Source organism: Zeugodacus cucurbitae, chromosome 2 (genome assembly GCF_028554725.1).
Source record: "Zeugodacus cucurbitae isolate PBARC_wt_2022May chromosome 2, idZeuCucr1.2, whole genome shotgun sequence".
NCBI classification, from domain to species: Eukaryota; Metazoa; Arthropoda; class Insecta; order Diptera; family Tephritidae; genus Zeugodacus; species Zeugodacus cucurbitae.
In genome coordinates this window covers 62,447,609-62,468,325 of record NC_071667.1, presented here as the reverse complement: position 1 = coordinate 62,468,325, position 20,717 = coordinate 62,447,609, and the positions used below count along the sequence as shown (strand labels likewise).

The 20,717-nt window shown below is 38.7% G+C and overlaps 1 protein-coding gene and 1 long non-coding RNA gene across 2 annotated transcripts; both read right to left on the bottom strand.

Moving 5' to 3' along the window:
• Positions 1 to 2,152: 2,152 nt before the first annotated feature.
• On the bottom strand, positions 2,153 to 6,571 carry LOC128919847 (uncharacterized). The gene is made up of 3 exons (XR_008469986.1): positions 5,791 to 6,571; positions 5,178 to 5,296; positions 2,153 to 2,919 (listed from the first exon to the last, which is right to left on the bottom strand). It is a non-coding gene; the product is annotated as an uncharacterized LOC128919847 (long non-coding RNA).
• A 13,032-nt stretch (positions 6,572 to 19,603) lies between these two features.
• On the bottom strand, positions 19,604 to 20,362 carry LOC105213889 (metallothionein-1-like). Its single transcript, XM_011186988.3, has 3 exons — positions 20,071 to 20,362; positions 19,886 to 19,963; positions 19,604 to 19,762 (listed from the first exon to the last, which is right to left on the bottom strand). Exons 1-3 carry the CDS (start codon positions 20,090 to 20,092, stop codon positions 19,692 to 19,694), a joined length of 171 nt encoding a protein of 56 aa, XP_011185290.1. The 5' UTR covers positions 20,093 to 20,362; the 3' UTR covers positions 19,604 to 19,691.
• Between the last annotated feature and the right edge of the window lie 355 nt (positions 20,363 to 20,717).

Sequence of the window (20,717 nt, the reverse complement as noted above, 5' to 3'; positions counted from 1 at the left end):
TTCGGGAAAAAATCGATCTTCAAAAATCGAAATTTTTGAAAAAAGCTTCGATCTGGCTCAGGATAATTATATATTCTAAAAGCTGTAAAAATTTCATTAAAACCTACTGAGCGGTTTTCGAGTTACAGTTGTCACCAGTTCAAAAAACATTGTTTTGAGAAAAACGCATTTAAAGTTTCACACTAGCGTGTTGGGGTGTCTTAGCGCTCTTTGTTATTTGTCAAATAACTCGAAAAGTAATTATAGGTTCAACTTCAAGTTTTTAGAAAAGATTTTTTGAAAATCCTGACTACCCCTAACCCCTTAATAATTTGTTTTTAAAGTCAAACATTGAAAACCAATCCGACAAAAATTGATCGGAACCATTAATTGTCGACTTCAAAGCAGTTTACAACAATAAAAAAGATACCCATATCAGGACGACGAGTCCGCAAACCCAATTTGAATAGAAAATGACCTATCAAATATATATTGAAAATTTCTTACTTAATGATTAACGGCTATAAAGCAATGCTTGATGAAGGATGGTGATGTAGATCTGCTTCCTGGAGAATCCCTCTTTACCAAGAACCAAAAAATATAGTAGTATAAGTAGGAAAATAGTAAAATATTAAGCAGTATGTTTAATAGTTTAATTTCTTTACGTCTTAAACGCAATTTAAACTGAACCTCAGCACCATCCACAGAAATCAAAAGGATCCCACCTATATATGTTCCAAATTTGATGCAACTATCCAAATACACGTGACAATTATTTATTACAGTTTAACTTAAACGAAGAAGAATAAAGCTCGGTCCCAAGATAATGGGCTCTACAAAACCGGAACGAACCTGGATTATTATCACAACAACCACCGAATTCTTCTCATTCTTCAATTCTTCAAAATTATATGTCAAGAGGTTTCTTCCGTATAAAAATATCAAGAGCTTTATGTTATTGGATATGTCTTTTAACATTACTATTCCGAAGGATAAATGTGAGACACAGCGGCTACGCTAATATAAATCATAGCTGCTTCAGAAGACACGCTAAAGTTGTAAATAACGAAACCAATTAATTGGTACTCAATTCAGATTCAATTTTAACAACAAAATATTATAAACCAATATATTACACATCTTGTTAAACTGTCAAGTGTGACACTAGCAAATCACTGCTCTAGAAACTGTCAATTACAAAACAGTTAACACACCATATCAAACAACCAATGAAACTTGCAGCAATTACCAGCATTTAATACCAGCGTGTAATCATTAAAGCTACGGTAATTAAAAACGCTTAAATTTGTGCGCTTGTCAGCACGTTTGAAACAGTTCACCGCTCACGTCGCGCCGGACAGGTGTAATGCGACATATGAGTACATACAGGAATAACAATAACATTTAGCATATTTACAATATCGTGCGGCATACAACCACAGATAAACAAAAGCAAATTAAAAGAAAAACAATAACAACAAACACATTTAACGTCTTCCCATGGTCAATAGCGTATTAACGCATTCCCATTACGGTACGGACGGTCGTCACACATCAAACGGGGTCATAAATCTTAGTCCACCGATCCTCCTCATTTGCAAGCTACAAACAAACACAACTGCGGTTGCCATATAACGCTCAAGCGCACGAACATTGAAGCGACGCAGACAGACAGGCGAAGATCGGTGGAGGACTGAAGAAATTTAAATCACTAAAAGTGTTATGCACATATCAGTATTCCTTTAATGAACTGCAAAGCAAGGGAAACCGAATGTTGCAACGTCAATGTGGTGTTGTTATTGTTTTTGCAATGCATTACTTGTGATGCGAATAAGAATTGGTATTGAACGAAAGACTATGCTGAGCTGTAAAGAGCGTAGAGCGATTAAAAGTATGCAAGAGACACCGCGAACGATCTCCAAAGTTACTCAAGTACAAATTCGGTTGCAACACAACAACAGCAACAAATACGTTGAGTGCATATTTTCACAATGTTATAAGCGCACAACGTTTAATAAACAAGATTCCATGTCGATTGCCACAAATTAGCCAAATAAATTATAAGCACATACATACAGACATACGAGCACTCAAAAGCCAAAACGTGCGACTTGCAACAAAAATAAAAAAGGAAATTACTTGCCGCTGGTATTACGAGTAGGTTTGCATAAAAGAAATTTATTGGATTGTAAGAGCCACAGCTTCCAGTTGCGTACAGTTTTACATTTATTTTTATATATGTGTTGTCATCACTTGGAGCTGCCGACAACGGCCATTAGTGGACTTTGGATGGCGCAACCCGTCGTTTACTGCTCACACATTGTCATCATACGCCGCCACTATCCCGCCAACATGACCATCATCAACACACGATCGTCATCATGCCATCATCAGCCGCAGCAACTACAACATTTGATGCATAGCAATGAAACTAATACTTAGTTAGCATCTATGTGGCACATGCATTCCGATATTAGACGCATATCCGTGCATTAAATGCAAGTTTTTTTTATTACTAATACATATTAATACCGCGCTTCAATTGCAACCGCAGTCCAGCGCATGATCTCGCCCGCCTTTCCTCATTGCCACAGCCGCAACCACACCGCGGGTCAGCAATGAGCATGCACAACCACAAACGTAAGTTCTTGTCCCTTTAACGTTGACTAATATCATTGCCGCTTCGATCGTGTTCACTAGCTGGCGGCGGCACATTCTGGCCTAATCGTCTGAGCGGCCATTGTGATTAATTTATTACATCGGCTTAATTGCTTGCAATGTTCTTTCATTTGCGTCTGATTTGGCTTAAATGCTTTGCGGCTCCCCGCCTCAACTTGCATCAGCGAACGTGTCTTTGTTGATTTCAACTTGCCTGCTGTTGTTGTAATTGCGTAAGTCGCTCAGTAAGCGGCATCTTGCTGAGACAAGAGTCATGAGTAACTGCAATGAAATTTCAAATATATTTTCATTTGGCTTTTCTTCCATTCCTACACAGTATTAGTGATGTCATAATTTAAATATATTTTCTTAAATTTAATTATATTTTATATATAGAATCTTCCGCAATCGCCATATATATATATATATATATATATATATCGTCGGATATAAATGCATACATAAAAGGATTTCATCGTTAATCTTTAATAAAATCAGTTGAATCCTTCGCCTTGAATGTTTCTGCACTATCGCAAGAGCCCAAGAACACTTTCAGATCCCCCCTAATCGCTTAATTCCAAAATATTATATAAACAAACTTGACCTCACGTGAACCCATAAAGTGTCGACCAACCTGATCGCACAAGACTTTCTAAAATATAAATAAACCTGACCTCACGTGACACCTCAAACTGTGAACAAGCCTAACCTCTAAACAAACTTGACATCACGTGACCACTCCGAGGTCAACGACATTTGGCCGGGTTTTATTCACATTTTGACCAAAGTCAATGACCTTTGGCAGTGGTTTGTTTTTGGTCGAGGTCAATGACCTTTAGTCAGGGTTTGTTTACAATTTGGTCGAGGTCATTGCCGTTTGGTCGGAATTTGTTTACATTTTGGTCAAGGTCAATGACCTTTGGCCGGGGTTTGTTTTCATTTTGGCCAATTTTTATGACCTTTGGTCGGGGTTTGTTTACATTTTGATCGAGATCAATGACCTTTGGTCGGGATTTGTTTACATATTGGTCGAGTTCATTGATCTTAGGTCTACGTTTGAGGGGTCATGGTCGTGATGTCAGGTTTGTTTAGATTTTGAGGAGTCGTTTGAGGTCAGATTTAGTGAAATTTATTGTTGTTCAGCTGGACACGATTTCAGGCCCATTTACATTTTGAGGGATCACGTGCAATAACACTTGTTTACATACGTGGGATGAAGTTTGAACATGAAGCTTGAACGTGAGGTCAGGATTTTTAATATTTTAAGGGGTAACGTGAGCAGGGGGGTAGTGAGGTCAGGTTTATTTACATTTTGAGGGTTCCGTGAGATCAGGTTTTTTACTAATCTAATTATTTTCTTTATTCTGGATATTTGTTCGCGAATAGATATTACTTGTTTGTCATATTCTTGCTAATATGAGACAACTAATAAGACAACCAGTCTGTTTTTATTACTCTTACATTTGTATATATTAATGCTTTCCAACTTCGAGTAAGCCACAGCCCGACGATAATGATCCTCATTTGCATATATTCGCATCGGAGATCAGTTTAAAATTTACTACCACGCCACAAATATTAAAGTCACATTTCAATCACATGCAAATAAACTGCATCGATCTGCCACATCGTGGAACAGCCGCGCCGAAAGGCCATAACCATAACCACGTAAATAGGCTGCAATATCCAGCAGCGTCGAACTTTAGTGAGCGCATTAAGTCTGCATAACAATGAAGAAGAAGGACACGTTTCGATTGCTATTGAAAATTTATGAAAACCATGATTTCAAGCCATAAATTTTGAATTTGGCAATTTAACGCTGCGCGCCGAAGCAGACTGCCTATGAAGAACAACAACGCTACACGTTCAATACGCCGCATCGCATGAAGCCGCCACTACCTTGATTGTCAAGACGATTAAACTGTGCCACAAGACAACAGCGAAGGTACATGCATTAGACTGCTTTGGGAGCTAAAGAAATTATTTTCGATTTGTCCGTCTGGTATTCAAATGCCGCAGCACACTCTTTGTGACAATAGAACTGATTCCTCAATGCTGATGAACAACCAAACGACAATAAAAGCAAATAACTCAAACGATAGAGAAGCAGAGCTCCCTTAGCAGTTAGCAGTAGCTCACAGCGCGAGTTCCACCACTCCTTTACTCGGTAAGGCACATTTAGGCATTTAGGCATACTGTGAAGGATTTGCTTGGCTTAGAAATGCTCATGTTGTTACCAAATTTTGCTTTTATTCAAGTTGTAGTAGGAGTATTTTAGCTTAAAAAAATCGTGGCTCCTCTGAGACTCACAAGTTGGTTCTAATTTGCATGCCGAAAAATTTCGGAGAATATTGTGAATAAACATTTGTTCTTTATTTTGGTTTTATTTGGAGAATTTTACGCATTTCTTAGTTTCTTTTTTTTTGCATGCAGAACAAAGCCTTATTTCGAAGAAATCAATGTTTTTATGTCGTAGTATTGAAGATAAAAAATGTTCACGTATTTGTTTATAGTTACAGTACTTTCTTGATATTACGTACTCTTCGCATCTCTCCAAATATTAGTTTCCATTTCGTAAGCCATGGGTAGTTTATCCGCCTAAAGCATTAGAAGAAATTCTGACTTACTTCATGTTAGTCCATTACTCTGAGGTTGTAATCTGAAAAGGTTGAAACAATTAATTATCATGTCGAAGGACAAAGTAAGGATACTGGTGGCAGTATCCACAAGCGACTGCAGACAGCCGTTTTAAGAGCATTCAGAAGGAGGTATTGTGTAGCAATAGATGTAGGAGTAAAATTGTTGAAACCGAGTAAGAGTTATAAGGCCTCTTTTGATCCGAACAGAAGCCTAGAATATTTTGTGAGACACCAAGAATGAAAGAAGTTGTCTTAATAGATCTATTCTAATTAGACGTATCCTCACAAAAACGTTTCCTTAACACAACGTCTATCTAAAACAACTGGTTTGGCAGTCTCTGTTTGGTAACTACAAAATGCCTCATATACATATATCAATATCTACACTCTTATTAATATATATATCTACACTATATGTACACAGACAAATACTTCCTTAATAAACATTTTCGGCTTCTTTAACTGCTGTGCAAAATGTTATCTTACCGATAATTAGTAGGCTTTCACTACTCACAAATATTTTTTTTCTTTTCAAAGCCACACCATAGCCGTTGTCGCTCTTCCGTTGACCCACCATCGGCCGATGCACAGTCCCCAGCATAGCTACAGAATTAACACCCAACGATCGCGATCACTTGTCACATCCATTGGTATATTTAATTTTTTATAACCGAAAATGTGCCACCACCTAAATAGCAGCCGAGGCAATTGAAGAAGACAGCGTTTCCAGTGGAAGCCAACAGCAGCACTCGTGGTTTTAAGCTTCCTTATAATTCGCTGCCCAGCATAATCTGGTGATAAAGACAAAGATATGTTTGTATAAGTAGGAGGTGCAACGTCTCGCTACTGCTGTGCTGAACTCTGTCTTCTGTGGACTTGGTTATATTTTCTGTGCGGAGATTCGATACACGACACAATCGACATTTTGACTAATTAATAAAAACGTTATCCGCTTGTGCACATCATGACACAATATAACACCGCTGATTACGGTTTCTGCTGTTGGTTGGCACACTGACTAACCGTGGCATCGCTGTCATTTCTCGACATCAATATCGTTTACTTTGTGACTGTCGTACTATGTTTGTTTCTGCTTCTACTTCTTTTATTCATATTATTGCTGTTGAGATTTGATACTGCATTTTGTATATGTTTTTGTTGTTTTTCATTTTTATTGAAACAAATTGTTATCCAATTTTCTCAGATATCCGAAAACTGATAACTGACTTGCCAAATATTTTGCAACTCTTCGAAAGTTCTCTTGATTGACGAGGAGAAAAATGAAGAAAATTTAATGTTTAATGTTCTCCTAAATTATATTTCAAATATTAAATGTGCCAACTAGTTGTCTTTATAATAGATAATATGGAGGCCGTTATTTGGAGATTACCCTAAGTCATGGGCCGTTAATACCATTGTTGTCTAGCTAGAGGAAATAATGGATCGATATTAATCCAAATAGTTTCGCTTAATTTTATTTAGACAGATGAATGTTTCGATGGAGACATAGGTCCTCATGTTCAGTACTTAGGAGTTAGAAAAAAATATTATCGAACTGGTGAAAAAAGACAGAAGGCTCTCCAAAAGAGGGCCATCTATGAACAGGATAGCTATTTTCATTAATGCTTGGTTGAATATTTTAAGTTACAAGAAGCTGGTTAGATATAAAAATCTATGGGGATCAAACTTCTATGGGTGATCAAATGAGAAAATTATGTATTGACATAGATTTCAATCAGTAAAGTTGTCGCGATTCGAAACTTCTAAGTACGGAATCGGTATTAATAGGTGACCGTAAGTCAATCTATGAGGCACATTATAAAAGATTTTCTATTCAACACCTCTTTCTCAGATATTACCATAATTTTTACTCAAGCTCAGTCAGTGCACCGATCGTATAACTTTTTGACAACATCGCTGGAAATATAATAATTATAATTTCACGTATTTATCAAAAATGTTTAATCCATTATTAGAGCTACCAAATGCGTTGTCATGCCGAACACTTGCTTAGAGTTTGTCGTCTGTTGCTCTTCTGCTATGAAAAGCGATCGCGGCATATTTTTCATTGTTTTACGGCGTGGAAGCGACCCAAAAAGTCAATGGAGCGCACAAAATATTTAGCCGACGAAATCAGCTTAAAATTTTGTAGAATGCGCGCAACGCGACTTACATACTTGCAACAGCCGCAATCATACAACAACAACAATACAAACGCTGACACTGAAACTATGGATCGGAGCCAAAGATGGCATACGTCGCTCTCGGTGGGACACCAACTGCTGAATGCTTCCATCTCGAGCGGATGGAAAAATAAATGGTGGCCAGTAGCCGCATGCGCAGTGACAACAACCAACTTAGTCGGTAAGCTTCAACTGGTGATTGTTGTTGGGTTGGAGCTCAAAAATGGATTTCAATCGAAATCAAAAACAGCAGCGGCAGCAGTCAGCGCTGACAACAAAAAAAAATTGTGGCAACAGCACTTTTTGTTGTTGCAATGAGGCGAGTTTGTATGCCAAATGTTATTCTGATATTAGTCGCTACTGCTATTATTGTTGCTGTTGTTGTTATTTGATGCTGCTGTTGTAGCCTGCAGCGCAGACAGCATTACAACTACAAATTCAGAAGCCGCATGCACGCGTGTTCGGTTGTTTATCAGCTACCTTACCGCTGCAATGCCGGCTTAAATCGCTTGTTGATCAGTTAGTTGCGCAGGCGCAAGGACACCAAAGGCACAACAGTGCCAGTGCCACATTGCTACTCACTGATACCGAGTCGGTGCACTGTGCATAACGAAGTGGAACAAAAACCCTTAACCGCGTTTAATCAGATAATTTTGAGCTTTTGTACGCTGAGGCTGCTCTCAGTACGTTCATTGTATTCGTTCACCGTCACAGCCACAATAGCTACAGTTGCCACACAGTTTCACCGGCTGCAATAGTTGCTACTTATGCACACACTACTTATTAATTGTAGTTATTGTTGTTGCTATTATTTCGGCCACATTGTTGGCGGCTACTTGCCGTTGCATTTGTCTCCAACATATCCCGCTCGATCATTTTTCGCCGGCAACCGGCTACTTGTTGTCGCTGCAAATACGAATGCGGCACAGTAGCCAATTGTTAGCGCTTGTTGCTTCTGCACATTGTCGGCAATTGTTGCTTTGAAGTTTGCTCCTACCACACTGCAGTTACAACAGCAATTGTACACCAGCGCCTGCCTATTCAATGGGCTTACTGGAAGGCTGCGAAGCGTAACATTCAGTTTACTATGCGCAATGTGCTACGTACAACGTGCAACACAACATGCGCTCGGCATTAATTATATCATTATCCTTCATCTGGCTATTTATCTTTTTTTGTAAGTGCGCGGTATTGGTTAAGGTTAAGTCGATATGACTATGAATTGCAGTTAGTTGTTGTTGTTATTGTGTAGCATCAAAGAGAAGTGTTGAATTTCAGTAGTAAATACTTGAAACGGTTTTCATTACATTTCGCGTTCAGTTTTTAACTAATTGCGGTTTCGTTTTACAATTTTAATTGTGATCTATTTTAATTTATTGCAATGATAGACGGTTTCTTAGACAGAATTTGACTCAAAAAAGATTGAATTTATATCAATCGAATTTTCGGTGAGTATTCCTTAGACAGTCTTTCATTGGGGAGTTTTTTTTTTAAGTGGTGGGTCCCAAACCCTACGCACAACCGCAGAAGCGGGCTTCGCCTTCTCATTTTAACTCGCCTTCAAACGGATGTCTGTTGGTTACCCAGAGGATACTTGGTCTAAAACCGGAAGTCGTGAGATGCTTGAGTCATATGCAAAAGAATCGTTCCTATCCACTCCCAAGTGAATAGCAATCAGAAACTTTCCTCACTTGCGTGAACTTCTACATATGACCCCCATTAGAGTTATAGTATGTTGCGAGTATTCGTTAAGTATAAGGTATGCTGAAACTCGACTCTACTCTCAATCTCATCATTTGCGAAATATCGGAATTAAATAAATATTGGAGATGAAGCATAAGCAACGCCCTGTAATTAAAACCGAAACAGAACGCGTTGAAATTAGCCTTGAGTTGACTTGAAGACAGCTTTTAAAATTATTTTATTTATTAATTTAAGATTTAGTTACAAAAAAAAGTATAATTAATGATTATTTTTGAACCCTCTAGTATTTTACTATGATTAGGTTAGGTTAAGGGCAGATCTTTGCGATTCACAAGATCTCAGTTGAACAGGTGTAAGTGCCGTCTTTTGTGATACCAAACAAAATACTAAGGGATCAGAAAGATCCTCACAAAACGCTTGGAATCTGTTACATAAATCTTGACTCGGATAATGTCATTCACTAGGTTCGTCGAAAGCGTGCCTGGGAACGTTTTTAACCTCAATCAGGCAAATGTTGGGCATTGGAGGAGGAAATGCCTAGATGATTCCACTCACCTTCCTCCAAAATGCTTTGGCAACTAGCATCTGACAGGATCCCTAGTCTCACCGCATGTATACCTTTTGGATAATGTTCAGTAAGCACACCTAAGATGTTAGTAAGCACGCTGAGATGAACGTTGCTTAGAGGAAGCAGTTCGAAAATCCTTTTACGCTCCACTGCGTACTAAACGGACCTCGTAACTGCATGAGTGTTGGTTGTTGCCCAGCGCTTGCCGAACTCATGCGATCTGTATGTTCATCGCTCAAGCGCAAGTGGACCAAAGTACTCTACTCCATAACATAAAAAGTTACTAAAACTCGACTCACAATGATTGGCCTAGAATATTCGATTCCAATACAGTATTGCTATAAATAGCTTTATTGTAAAGCGGAGTTTAGAATATATATGGAATTTTCATGAAAATATTATTAATCACATTATATATCTCCGAAAAAACAGCCAGATGGTTTGAGAATGAAACCAGAATCGAAAATTCTTGTAATTCGAAAACGATTCGATCTTAATATTTGATAAAACCTAGGTAATGTACAGTGTAGGTTCTAAATAGTAGAATTGCATTATTGTTCTTAATTTTCTCTTCGATGTTCGAACTGTGTTGGTAAATCTGTTCAAGAAAGTATTCTCTGTAGAGTAGACACTCTATTTTACAAAAAAATAAGGCTCATATTGTATACCAATTTCTCTAATTTCGCTTAAGACGCTTAAAAGGTGCGAAAAACTAAAGAAAACCCGTTAACGCTGTTAACGTAGATATTAAAGTCGTGGTTATGAAACTAAAACAGCTTTTTGATGCAATGGAGACATAGAAAGTTGTATATCTGTAAAAAGTTGGTATATATCTTCTAATCGGCACGCGTTTTAACTAGTAGAATTATGGGGAGCTATTGTTATAGCTATTGTTGTGGGGTGCTATAACACCAATCGTGAAGAAACTTAAAAATCTACTAATGCCTTGATTTCTCTCTCTTTAAATGAAATCTCATTAAACGCGCACATTTAATTAACTCTAAAACATATTTCCAAACTATTTCCACGTCCACATAACACCGGCAGCCGATTGCCGCACCGCCTGCGAATAAGCGCAACACAATGTGGACAAACGATATGGCGCTCATCAGGTTAATTAAGAAGGACTTGAGTAGGACGCTAATTATTTTGAACTGCGCACATGCTCGTACAAGTGAACGAGACGGTGGTAGAGCTTGAGCTCGGTGACAGCGTGGACACCGGCGAATTGTCGTAGAAGTGGTATGGTGGTAACAAAGTGAAGACAACACAACCTACGATGTAACCTGGTGGCATTGCATTGGTGACTACTAAAAGCCTGCCATGTTCGGCGCAACTAAAATGTTGAACAGTTTATTTTAACATTCGTTTTTTTTCTCTCCCGCCCAAAGGCAATACTTTTTCATTAATTTTTTTCCAGCTGCACATATGTATATATATATTTGTTTGGCAAAATACGCGCTCATTATTTATCGCCAGCCAGCCAGCCAGTGCGAATGGGTGCGCGTATGTAGGAAGGATCATGTGTACAACAATACACGGGGTCTTATGGTGGTCGCGGCGGATGTGCGTGCGTTTGTGCAGCAGCATGTTGCATATGGGGCATGTAGGTAGGTCTCATTTGTCGTTGTCGCTGAACGAGCAGTTGAACTTACTTATCTCTTGCAAGGCTGCAATTACCCATAAAGCAGCTCACTGGCTTAAATACTTTCGATCTTTACTGCACGGTTGGCAGTTGGCGGTTGTCCCTTGCTCGTCGTCGTCACAGCGTTGATGACTAAGTAGGTGATGGGGACGTAGGTGGTGGTATGTTCCACCAACGTTAGTTGACTTGTTGACTTTTTATTCCTGTGGTTAGTTTCGTCCTTTTCATAGGTTGCGGAGTTAATGTCACTTTCAAATTCTGTAAGCGCTTTGTCTTCGCCGTTTTTCCAAGCTTAGTCTATGCCGCCAATGTTGCTGTGTTCTTTTCGCTGTTTCAAGCCGAAAACGCGTCGTCTCCTTTGGCAACTCGTATTATTTTTAAATAAATAATAAGCACAAGCGCTTCGCATCGCGATGCAGGATGCTGTAAAACGGTGCGACAACAATCGCGTTACTATCGGTAATTAGCGACTGATTGATAATTAACAAGATACAATTTTGTAAGCGGTGATGTCTTCGCCAGATAAGCAAACAGCAGAATGACGTCGCGCAATCGAGTGGTGTATGCGCAAAAGATTCTTCAGTCGGCTCGCTGCGCCTTGCGGCCTCCGGCGACTTGGTTTCAACATTCACCCCTTGCACCGTTGGTTGTTCATTAGCCATGGCAGAGCGCAACTCCGTGGCACGTCCACACATACGTACACACCATATAATTGCCGTATTTGTGGTGCACGGATTTGACTTTATCACGCGTCGCAATAAATCATCTTTGCGGGCAAATGCTGTCAGCAAGATGTTAAACGCGTTGCAGTGACTACACGCTGCCTACAAGAGGCACAAAACGAACGAATCGCCAATAACTGAACTGAGTGCAAAAAATCCGTACAACAACCAGCGACATATCAGCGCTTGCTACAGCAACAACAACAACAGCAGTCGCTTGTACTTGATTGAATTGTCTCAGTGGAACAGCGACGTTTTATCTGTGTATATGATCGCGACTAACAAAGATTCCCCTAATTAAAATTCATCTGCACATGTTGTTGCTACCGCGCGGGCTCAGAAGGCGGTTCGTTGCGTTAAGCAAAGTGAAGCGGATGAACAAATAAGCGAGACTAAGTGGACTTAGTACCGATAAATAATTGGTGATAGTATGAATATTGTTGAAATAAAAAAATGTGTTGGCCAATCAAGGCGGAAAATCGAATAAAGATGAGAAAGAGAACTTCCGTGATTATATAATTATAATATATGTATTGTATCCTATGGTACCGGGAGAACGAAGAGCCACTAAATAATGCTAATATATAACCATTGCCTGTGCTTCTCTAACCAAATAAGAAGTTTGTTTCTGAAGTTATCAAGCTTCTGTTTGGATTTTCGATTTACTAAATACGAAATTTACTTTAAAATACGAGATTTACTTTATACGAAATATTGTGAGACCTGCTAGTTCTAATTAGGGCTCTTAAAATTATTCGATTAACCCGAAAACCGATTATTCGAATATCCGGTTTGTAACCGTTGGTATGAATATTAACCGATTAATGCTATTCGAATAGTCGTAACATTGCGACCGAATATTATTATTCGAATAATGCTCTATCTGGTTAATTCGGTTAGTCGATTAGTCGAATACGAAAAGCTCTAGTTCTAATATACTCTCGAACGGTTGATCGATTTAATGAAAAGTTTTTTGAGTTAAAATAACCGAGTAGATTGAGTTTTGATAATGCCCACCGACATATTTGATGTCCACATCCTCCCATACATAATGAAAATTTTAAAAAAATTCCTAAAATTATTGATTGATATAAGGCTATTTAGTATTAAAAATATTTGAAATCGGTCCCGGTCATCCCTTACCATCTCGTATATTAAATATATATTAATTTCCGACCTAATTTCAAAGTTAATATGTACCTTGGATATTAAAGGAGATATATTAATTAGACTGTATAAAACTGTTTCCTTCTTGAAAATGGGGAAAAAGTAAAAAAGGCCAGATCATCATCGATCTAGTCTAGTCTAGTCTCGAAAAATACAAAAAAAAATATTTAGTAATATAAATCGAAACTGTCTCAAAAAAAGTATTATTTTTTAAATTAGATGAGAGTATTCTTAACTCCAATCCCGAAATGATTTTACTCCGATAATAATATGTATAATAAATTTCTTAACGTACCATTTGGGCAAATAATTTCGATGGTCTTCTACAAACAAGAACGAAAACTCAAAGTTTTAATTTTTTATTCAGTCTACAGTACAAAGTAATATTTTTTGATTTTATTGGACTTATTAAGAAAAAACGTATGCAAATTGTGTATTCAGTATGTTAACACAATAGTGACTTTCGAAATTTTCCTAATTCTCATTAGCATCTACACAAAATTTCTGTTGATATATTATATGTAAGCTTAATGGAACACAATTCCTTAGTTGTAATCTCTCATGTAATATTAGCATTATCCCCGAAATTTACCCATTGTTTATACTTACTCCAATTAATGCTCACTTGTTTGTATATAATTATAATGTAAAAGGATCAAAAACGCATGTTTTCACTCGCCCTCACGAACAAAGACTTAATTAATTAATTCACCTTAATCAATTTATCAAAATTTATCATTCGCACCAATGCTGCTGTCACACATGCCCATTATATTTAAGCACACCAAAAACTCACGAACGGTGAGTGAAGTCGTTGCACTCGTATACGCTGCCGAGCAGCCACGAAAAAGGTGTTGATCCTGCATCGAAGATAACAACTTCATTAACAAGGTGAAACATCAAAACAGCCAACCTTCAGCCACTGCCAAAACTTCGGGCACTTACCGAGAGAGAGAGCACACACAAAAAAGTAAGGTGTTAGCCAAGACATGGATGAATTAAGATGGCAGACACTTGAGTGTGTGTGCGTGTGTGTTTGTGGATTTCTGTACACTGCTGCTGATCATACATCATTTAAACGCTATAACACGCGCATTAAGGACATTCATCTAAATGAGCACATTTTTTAACTTTCCTTCCTGATGAACTGAGTACTCAGAAAAAAATTTAAAAAGGGCAGCAAGGTTTATTCAAGCAAAACATAAATAAAAAAATGAGGATATCCTTAACAGCGGCACTTAATAAATTCAGTCAGCGAACACAATTGAAAATTTATTCTTGTGGAGCAAACATTTGACGTTTTCACTTTTGGATTAAAGAAGTGCAGCCGACAAATTTAGAATGTGAGCAGGTGTATTTTGGCGTAGGGTATCTTTAACTTCTTGCTGTTCATACATTAAAGAAGTTTAAATTTAAAAAACCTTTTGGTTAGAAGCATCTGTCAGGATCATATGTCATTTCTATAATTTATTGAAGATTTATTAAATACATTGATTAAAATTATCCAATTTTCTTTAAAATTTATTTTATTTCCTTAAGGGATTATAAATGTTTTTAAGAATTTTTAGTTATGGAATAACTGAATTTCTATATGATATAATTAAATATGGCAATATAAACAAAAGTGAGTGAGTGGCCAGGAACGATTCTTTTGCATATGACTCAAGCAGCTCACGACTTCCGGTTTTAGACCAAGTATCCCCTGGGTAGCTAACAGACATCCGTTTGGAGGCGAGCTAAAGTGAGAAGGCGAAGCCCGCTTGTGCGGTTGTGCGTAGGGCTTGGGACCCACCACATAAAAAAAATCTCCCCAATGAAAACAAACACCGAGCCTCGGATGAGAAACCCCCCTTTTGATGACGACCCCTGCAAACGTACTAAGGATCATGATTTGAGGGCATGCACCTGGAATGTCCGGACTCTTAATTGGGAAGGTGCCTCTGCCCAGCTGGTTGATGTCCTCATACAACTAAAGGCTGACATCACCGCCGTCCAAGAAGTGCGATGGACGGGACAAGGACGGAAGAAGGTGGGTCCTTGTGACATCTACTACAGCGGCCATATAAAGGAGCGCAAATTTGGTGTTGGATTTGTGGTGGGAGAGAGACCCCGTCGCCGAGTCCTGGCATTCACCCCGGTGGATGAACGTCTAGCCACAATCCGCATAAAAGCGAGGTTCTTCAACATATCGCTGATTTGCGCCCACGCCCCAACGGAAGAGAAGGACGATGTGACCAAAGACGCTTTCTATGAGCGCCTAGAACGCACCTATGAGCGCTGCCCCCGCCACGATGTCAAAATCGTGCTTGGCGATTTTAACGCCAGGGTGGGTAAAGAAGGTGTCTTTGGCACAACAGTCGGAAAATTCAGCCTCCATGACGAAACATCGCCAAACGGCCTGAGGCTGATCGACTTCGCTGGGGCCCGAAATATGGTTGTCTGTAGTACCAGATTCCAGCATAAAAAAATTCATCAAGCAACGTGGCTGTCCCCTGATCGAAACACGCGCAACCAAATCGATCACGTTGTGATAGACGGAAGACATGTCTCCAGTGTTTTAGACGCGCGTACGCTCCGAGGACCAAACATTGACTCGGACCATTATCTAGTAGCAGCAAAGATACGCACTCGCCTCTGTGCAGCAAAGAACGCCCGTCAACAAACACAAGGAAGGTTCGCCGTCGAAAAGCTGCAATCACAACCGACAGCCGAACGATTTTCTACTCGACTTGCACTCCTGCTCTCTGAGAGCACTCATCAGCATCTCGATATAAGGGAGCTGTGGAACGGCATCTCAAACTCATTGCATACCGCTGCAGCCGAAACAATTGGTCTACGGCAACGCCAAAAAACCAGTTGGTACGATGAGAATTGTCGTTCCGCAGTGGAGAGAAAACAGACTGCCTACCTCGCAACGTTGCGATCGACCACAACACGTTCGGGGTGGGATAGATATCGAGAACTGAAGAGGGAAGCGAGACGCATTTGCAGACGTAAAAAGAAAGAGGCCGAAATGCGTGAGTATGAAAAGCTTGAAAAGCTGGCCGACATGGGTAATGCTCGAAAATTTTATGAAAAGATGAGGCGATTAACAGAAGGTTTCAAGACCGGAGCATTATCATGTAGGGACCGAGAAGGTAATCTGGTAGCGGATGTCCAGAGCACACTGGGATTATGGAGGGAACACTTCTCCGACCTGCTCAATGGCAGTGAAAGTACAACACCAGGAGATGGCGAACCCGATTCCCCAATCGATGACGATGGAATAGATGTTCCATTACCCGACCATGAAGAAATTCGAATAGCAATTACCCGCTTGAAGAACAACAAAGCGGCGGGGGCCGATGGATTACCGGCCGAGCTATTCAAATACGGCGGCGAAGAACTGATAAGGTGCATGCATCAGCTTCTTTGTAGAATATGGTCGGAAGAAAGCATGCCTGACGATTGGAATCTTAGTGTGCTCTGCCCAATCCATAAGAAGGGAGACCCCACAATCTGCGCCAACTACCGTGGTATAAGTCTCCTCAATATCGCATATAAGGTTTTGTCGAGCGTATTGTGTGAAAGACTAAAGCCCACCGTCAACGAACTGATTGGACCTTATCAGTGTGGCTTTAGACCTGGAAAATCCACAATGGACCAGATATTCACCATGCGCCAAATCTTGGAAAAGACCCGAGAGAGAAGAATCGATACTCACCATCTTTTTATCGATTTTAAAGCTGCCTTCGATAGCACGAAAAGGAGCTGCCTTTATGCCGCGATGTCTGAATTTGGTATCCCTGCAAAACTAATACGGCTATGTAAGCTGACGTTGAGCAACACCAAAAGCTCCGTCAGGATCGGGAAGGACCTCTCCGAGCCGTTCGATACCAAACGAGGCTTCAGACAGGGTGACTCACTATCGTGCGACTTCTTCAATCTATTGCTGGAAAAAATAATACGAGCTGCAGAACTAAATAGAGAGGGTACAATCTTCTACAAGAGTGTACAGCTCCTGGCGTATGCCGATGATATTGATATCATCGGAAGCAACAACCGCGCCGTTTGTTCTGCGTTTTCCAGACTAGATAAAGAAGCGAAGCGTATGGGTCTGGTGGTGAATGAGGACAAGACGAAATATCTCCTGTCATCAAACAAACAGTCGGCGCACTCGCGTCTTGGCTCCCACGTCACTGTTGACAGTCATAACTTTGAAGTTGTAGATAATTTCGTTTATCTGGGAACCAGCATTAACAACACCAACAATGTCAGCCTTGAAATCCAACGCAGAATCACTCTTGCCAACAGGTGCTACTTTGGACTGAGTAGGCAATTGAAAAGTAAAGTCCTCTCTCGACGAACCAAAATCAAACTCTATAAGTCGCTCATTATTCCCGTCCTGATGTATGGCGCTGAAGCGTGGACGATGACAACATCCGATGAGACGACTCTTGGGGTTTTCGAGAGAAAGGTTTTGCGCAAGATTTTTGGTCCTCTAAACATTGGCAACGGCGAATACCGCAGGCGATGGAACGATGAGCTGTACGATTTATACGACGACATTGACATAGTTCAGCGAATAAAAAGACAGCGGCTACGCTGGCTAGGTCATGTTGTACGGATGGAAGAAAACACTCCAGCTCTGAAAGTATTCGATGCAGTACCCGCTGGAGGAAGCCGCGGAAGAGGACGACCTCCACTCCGGTGGAAAGACCAAGTGCAAAGTGACCTGGCTTCACTTGGTGTTTCCAATTGGCGCCAAAAAGCAAAAAGGAGGAATGAGTGGCGCGCTCTGGTGGATTCGGCTATAATCGCTTAAAGCGGTTCCTACGCCAAATATATATATATAATATAAACAAAAGCAAAATGTGACAAATTCGATATATAGGGTTTACGTGGTGAAATTCAACCGAAGAAACAGAAGACTTATAATCATATATTAGGAATATGTGGGCTAGACCCAGTCTAGACCGAATTTATACATAAATTATTAATTACCTAATTTCATTAAAATAACACAAATACTAACCGATGGTCAAGGAACTTTTGTCAATAAAAGGCGAAATTTTTTTTATTTGGTATATTGGGACCAGGACCTTGAGAAAATATTACCGATATATTTGCGATAAAATCCATTAGGATAACCTTATGGAGGTAATTCATAGAGGGATTGCACCCAGTTTTTGGCACAAACCTACGTTTAGATATACAAAATGTTACCACTGAATAGGAAATAAAGTAGATTAGAAGTATGAAAATCATTATGTGTATTTCGGGGAAGTGAAAGTATTATAGCGATTATAGTTCATTTCTCTGGTAACAAAAACAAACAATAGGTTATCCAATTTCTTTTATTCTATCTAACTATTCGATTTGATATTCTCTAACATTTGGCGAATCGAAGACAAATGCACTGTTTTGTCTACATCGTTAGTTGGGGGTCTCGGGGTCGCTGATTACGAATTTGACGTTACCTTTTAAAAATTCAAAATGGCGAACCAATATGGCAGACATATTTTAAAACTTCCTCATATTGAATCCGCCATTTTGTATTTTTAAAAACCGACACCGGATTCGTAATAAGGGCTCCGAAAACTCCCCAATAACGAGTTTCAAGCGAATCCGATGAATTTTAAAAATTACTGTCCGTCATATTGGTTTTCTGGAGTTATCTCCAAACCCTAATCTGATGGGGTTAAATGGACCTCGGTTTCGGATTCAGCGACCCCAAAAACATGTCACACACAAAGAGAGCACCAGGTCGTGACGCATTTTTTTTGTGTGGCTCTGTAATTATAAGATCACATACATTTACAACTCACAAAATTTCACATTTTAACCACTCTGTATTCAAATTTCATTAATAGATGTCGCTGTACCACATCGAAGCATAAAACCCATATCATGTTGCTGCAACATGATGATAAACATATGAATAGGAAGATTCAAATTTTAGAAATTTAATAAATTAGACACCCGATTGCTTTGGAATTATAATTAATATTTATAAATAAATATAGTTTATATATATATATATTTGGTATAGCTTATTTTATTTGATACATCATTACTATATGGTGGTCCGTTGAATTCATAAATCTACAATTTAGTTAAACACTTTTCCGAAAAGGAACTATGGTAAACTCTTCAGAATATTTCTGACATGATATAGCCTTCCAGCGATTCGTACGTACTCGCCCTTATCTATATGTATGTATTGTTCATTTTGAGTTTCTTATTAAAATTAATGTGATTTCAACTTTAAAATAAATTTAAATATTGTGGTTTTGTGGTTCAAAGATATACATATGTACATAATTGTGCAAACTGTTAATGTATATACAACCCGCCGATTTACAAGAGAGTCTCATTTATATTTATTTTGACATGTGTAGATTTTATTTTTATTTTGGAATATTACAGTATTTTATTACAAATGCTTTATTTTCCACATTTGCAGCCACTGCCGCAACCACAGCTGCCACTCTGAGTTTGCGAACCACATTTGCAACCTAAAACGATAAAAATAGATAATAAACAATTTATTATTTTAAACAAAAAATAATATGGATTCATTAGTTAAACAACAAGTTATGTTTTTCAGTTAATAAGTCAGTTGGAAATTGAAAACTTACCGCTTCCGCATGGGCAGCACTTGCAAGCTGCGCCGCAACCACAATTACCACTCTTTGGCTGAGTGCCACATTTGCAACCTGGCAATAAAAAATAATAATTAATTAATTAAAAAATAGTCAGGAAAAAATATTTTTTATATGGAAAATCCTTAAAGGATGTATGTATGTACACTGTGTCCACTTACCGGTTCCACATGGGCAAGGCATTTTGTTGTTATTATTATGTTTTTCCTGCTGGTTTGGAATTAGAAATTTAATATTATTTTTCTTTTTATTGTTATTGTAAGTTTAGCACTGAAAGCAGACGTTGTAACCTCAAATGAAGACTGTTATTGTGGTTAACACATATGTCTATTTTATAGTCTTTGAATTTATTTGAACTGTAATGAAAAGCGATTATAGATTTATTGCCCAAAAGCATATGTACATATTGTATTTGTTAGTGTTGCGCGCAAAACTGCATTATTGGTCAAGCACCACGAAAACGCTTTGGTGCAGTGTGCAAATGCTTTTCTGAGGGCTTTTCACACGGCTTGACCCAAAGTGTGCCCTCTTTACTATCTTTACATGTGTACATACATAACTATATCAAGATATGCATGGGTACATTTGTATTTGTGTTATTGCCACTTTAAGTGGACTGACCCAGTAGGAAATACATAACTTATAGGTAATAGAGTGAATGTAATTTTTATCGGAACTTTTATTATAAAAAGAGAGTTATTTATATATTAAATATGAATTTTAAAAACTATACTTTTCTCTCTCAGTGGTTATTAATGGAATAAGAATTTAATATTTATAATATTAATAGTTATAATTATATAAGTTA

Bases quoted from the DNA above. Each gene is read 5' to 3' on its own strand.
- LOC105213889 (XM_011186988.3), bottom strand. From the start codon at position 20,092: ATGCCTTGCCCATGTGGAACCG. The intron at 19,964-20,070 runs GTAAGTGGACAC...TTTTATTGCCAG, and splicing joins GCCTTGCCCATGTGGAACCG to GTTGCAAATGTGGCACTCAG. The intron at 19,763-19,885 runs GTAAGTTTTCAA...TTATCGTTTTAG, and splicing joins GTGCTGCCCATGCGGAAGCG to GTTGCAAATGTGGTTCGCAA.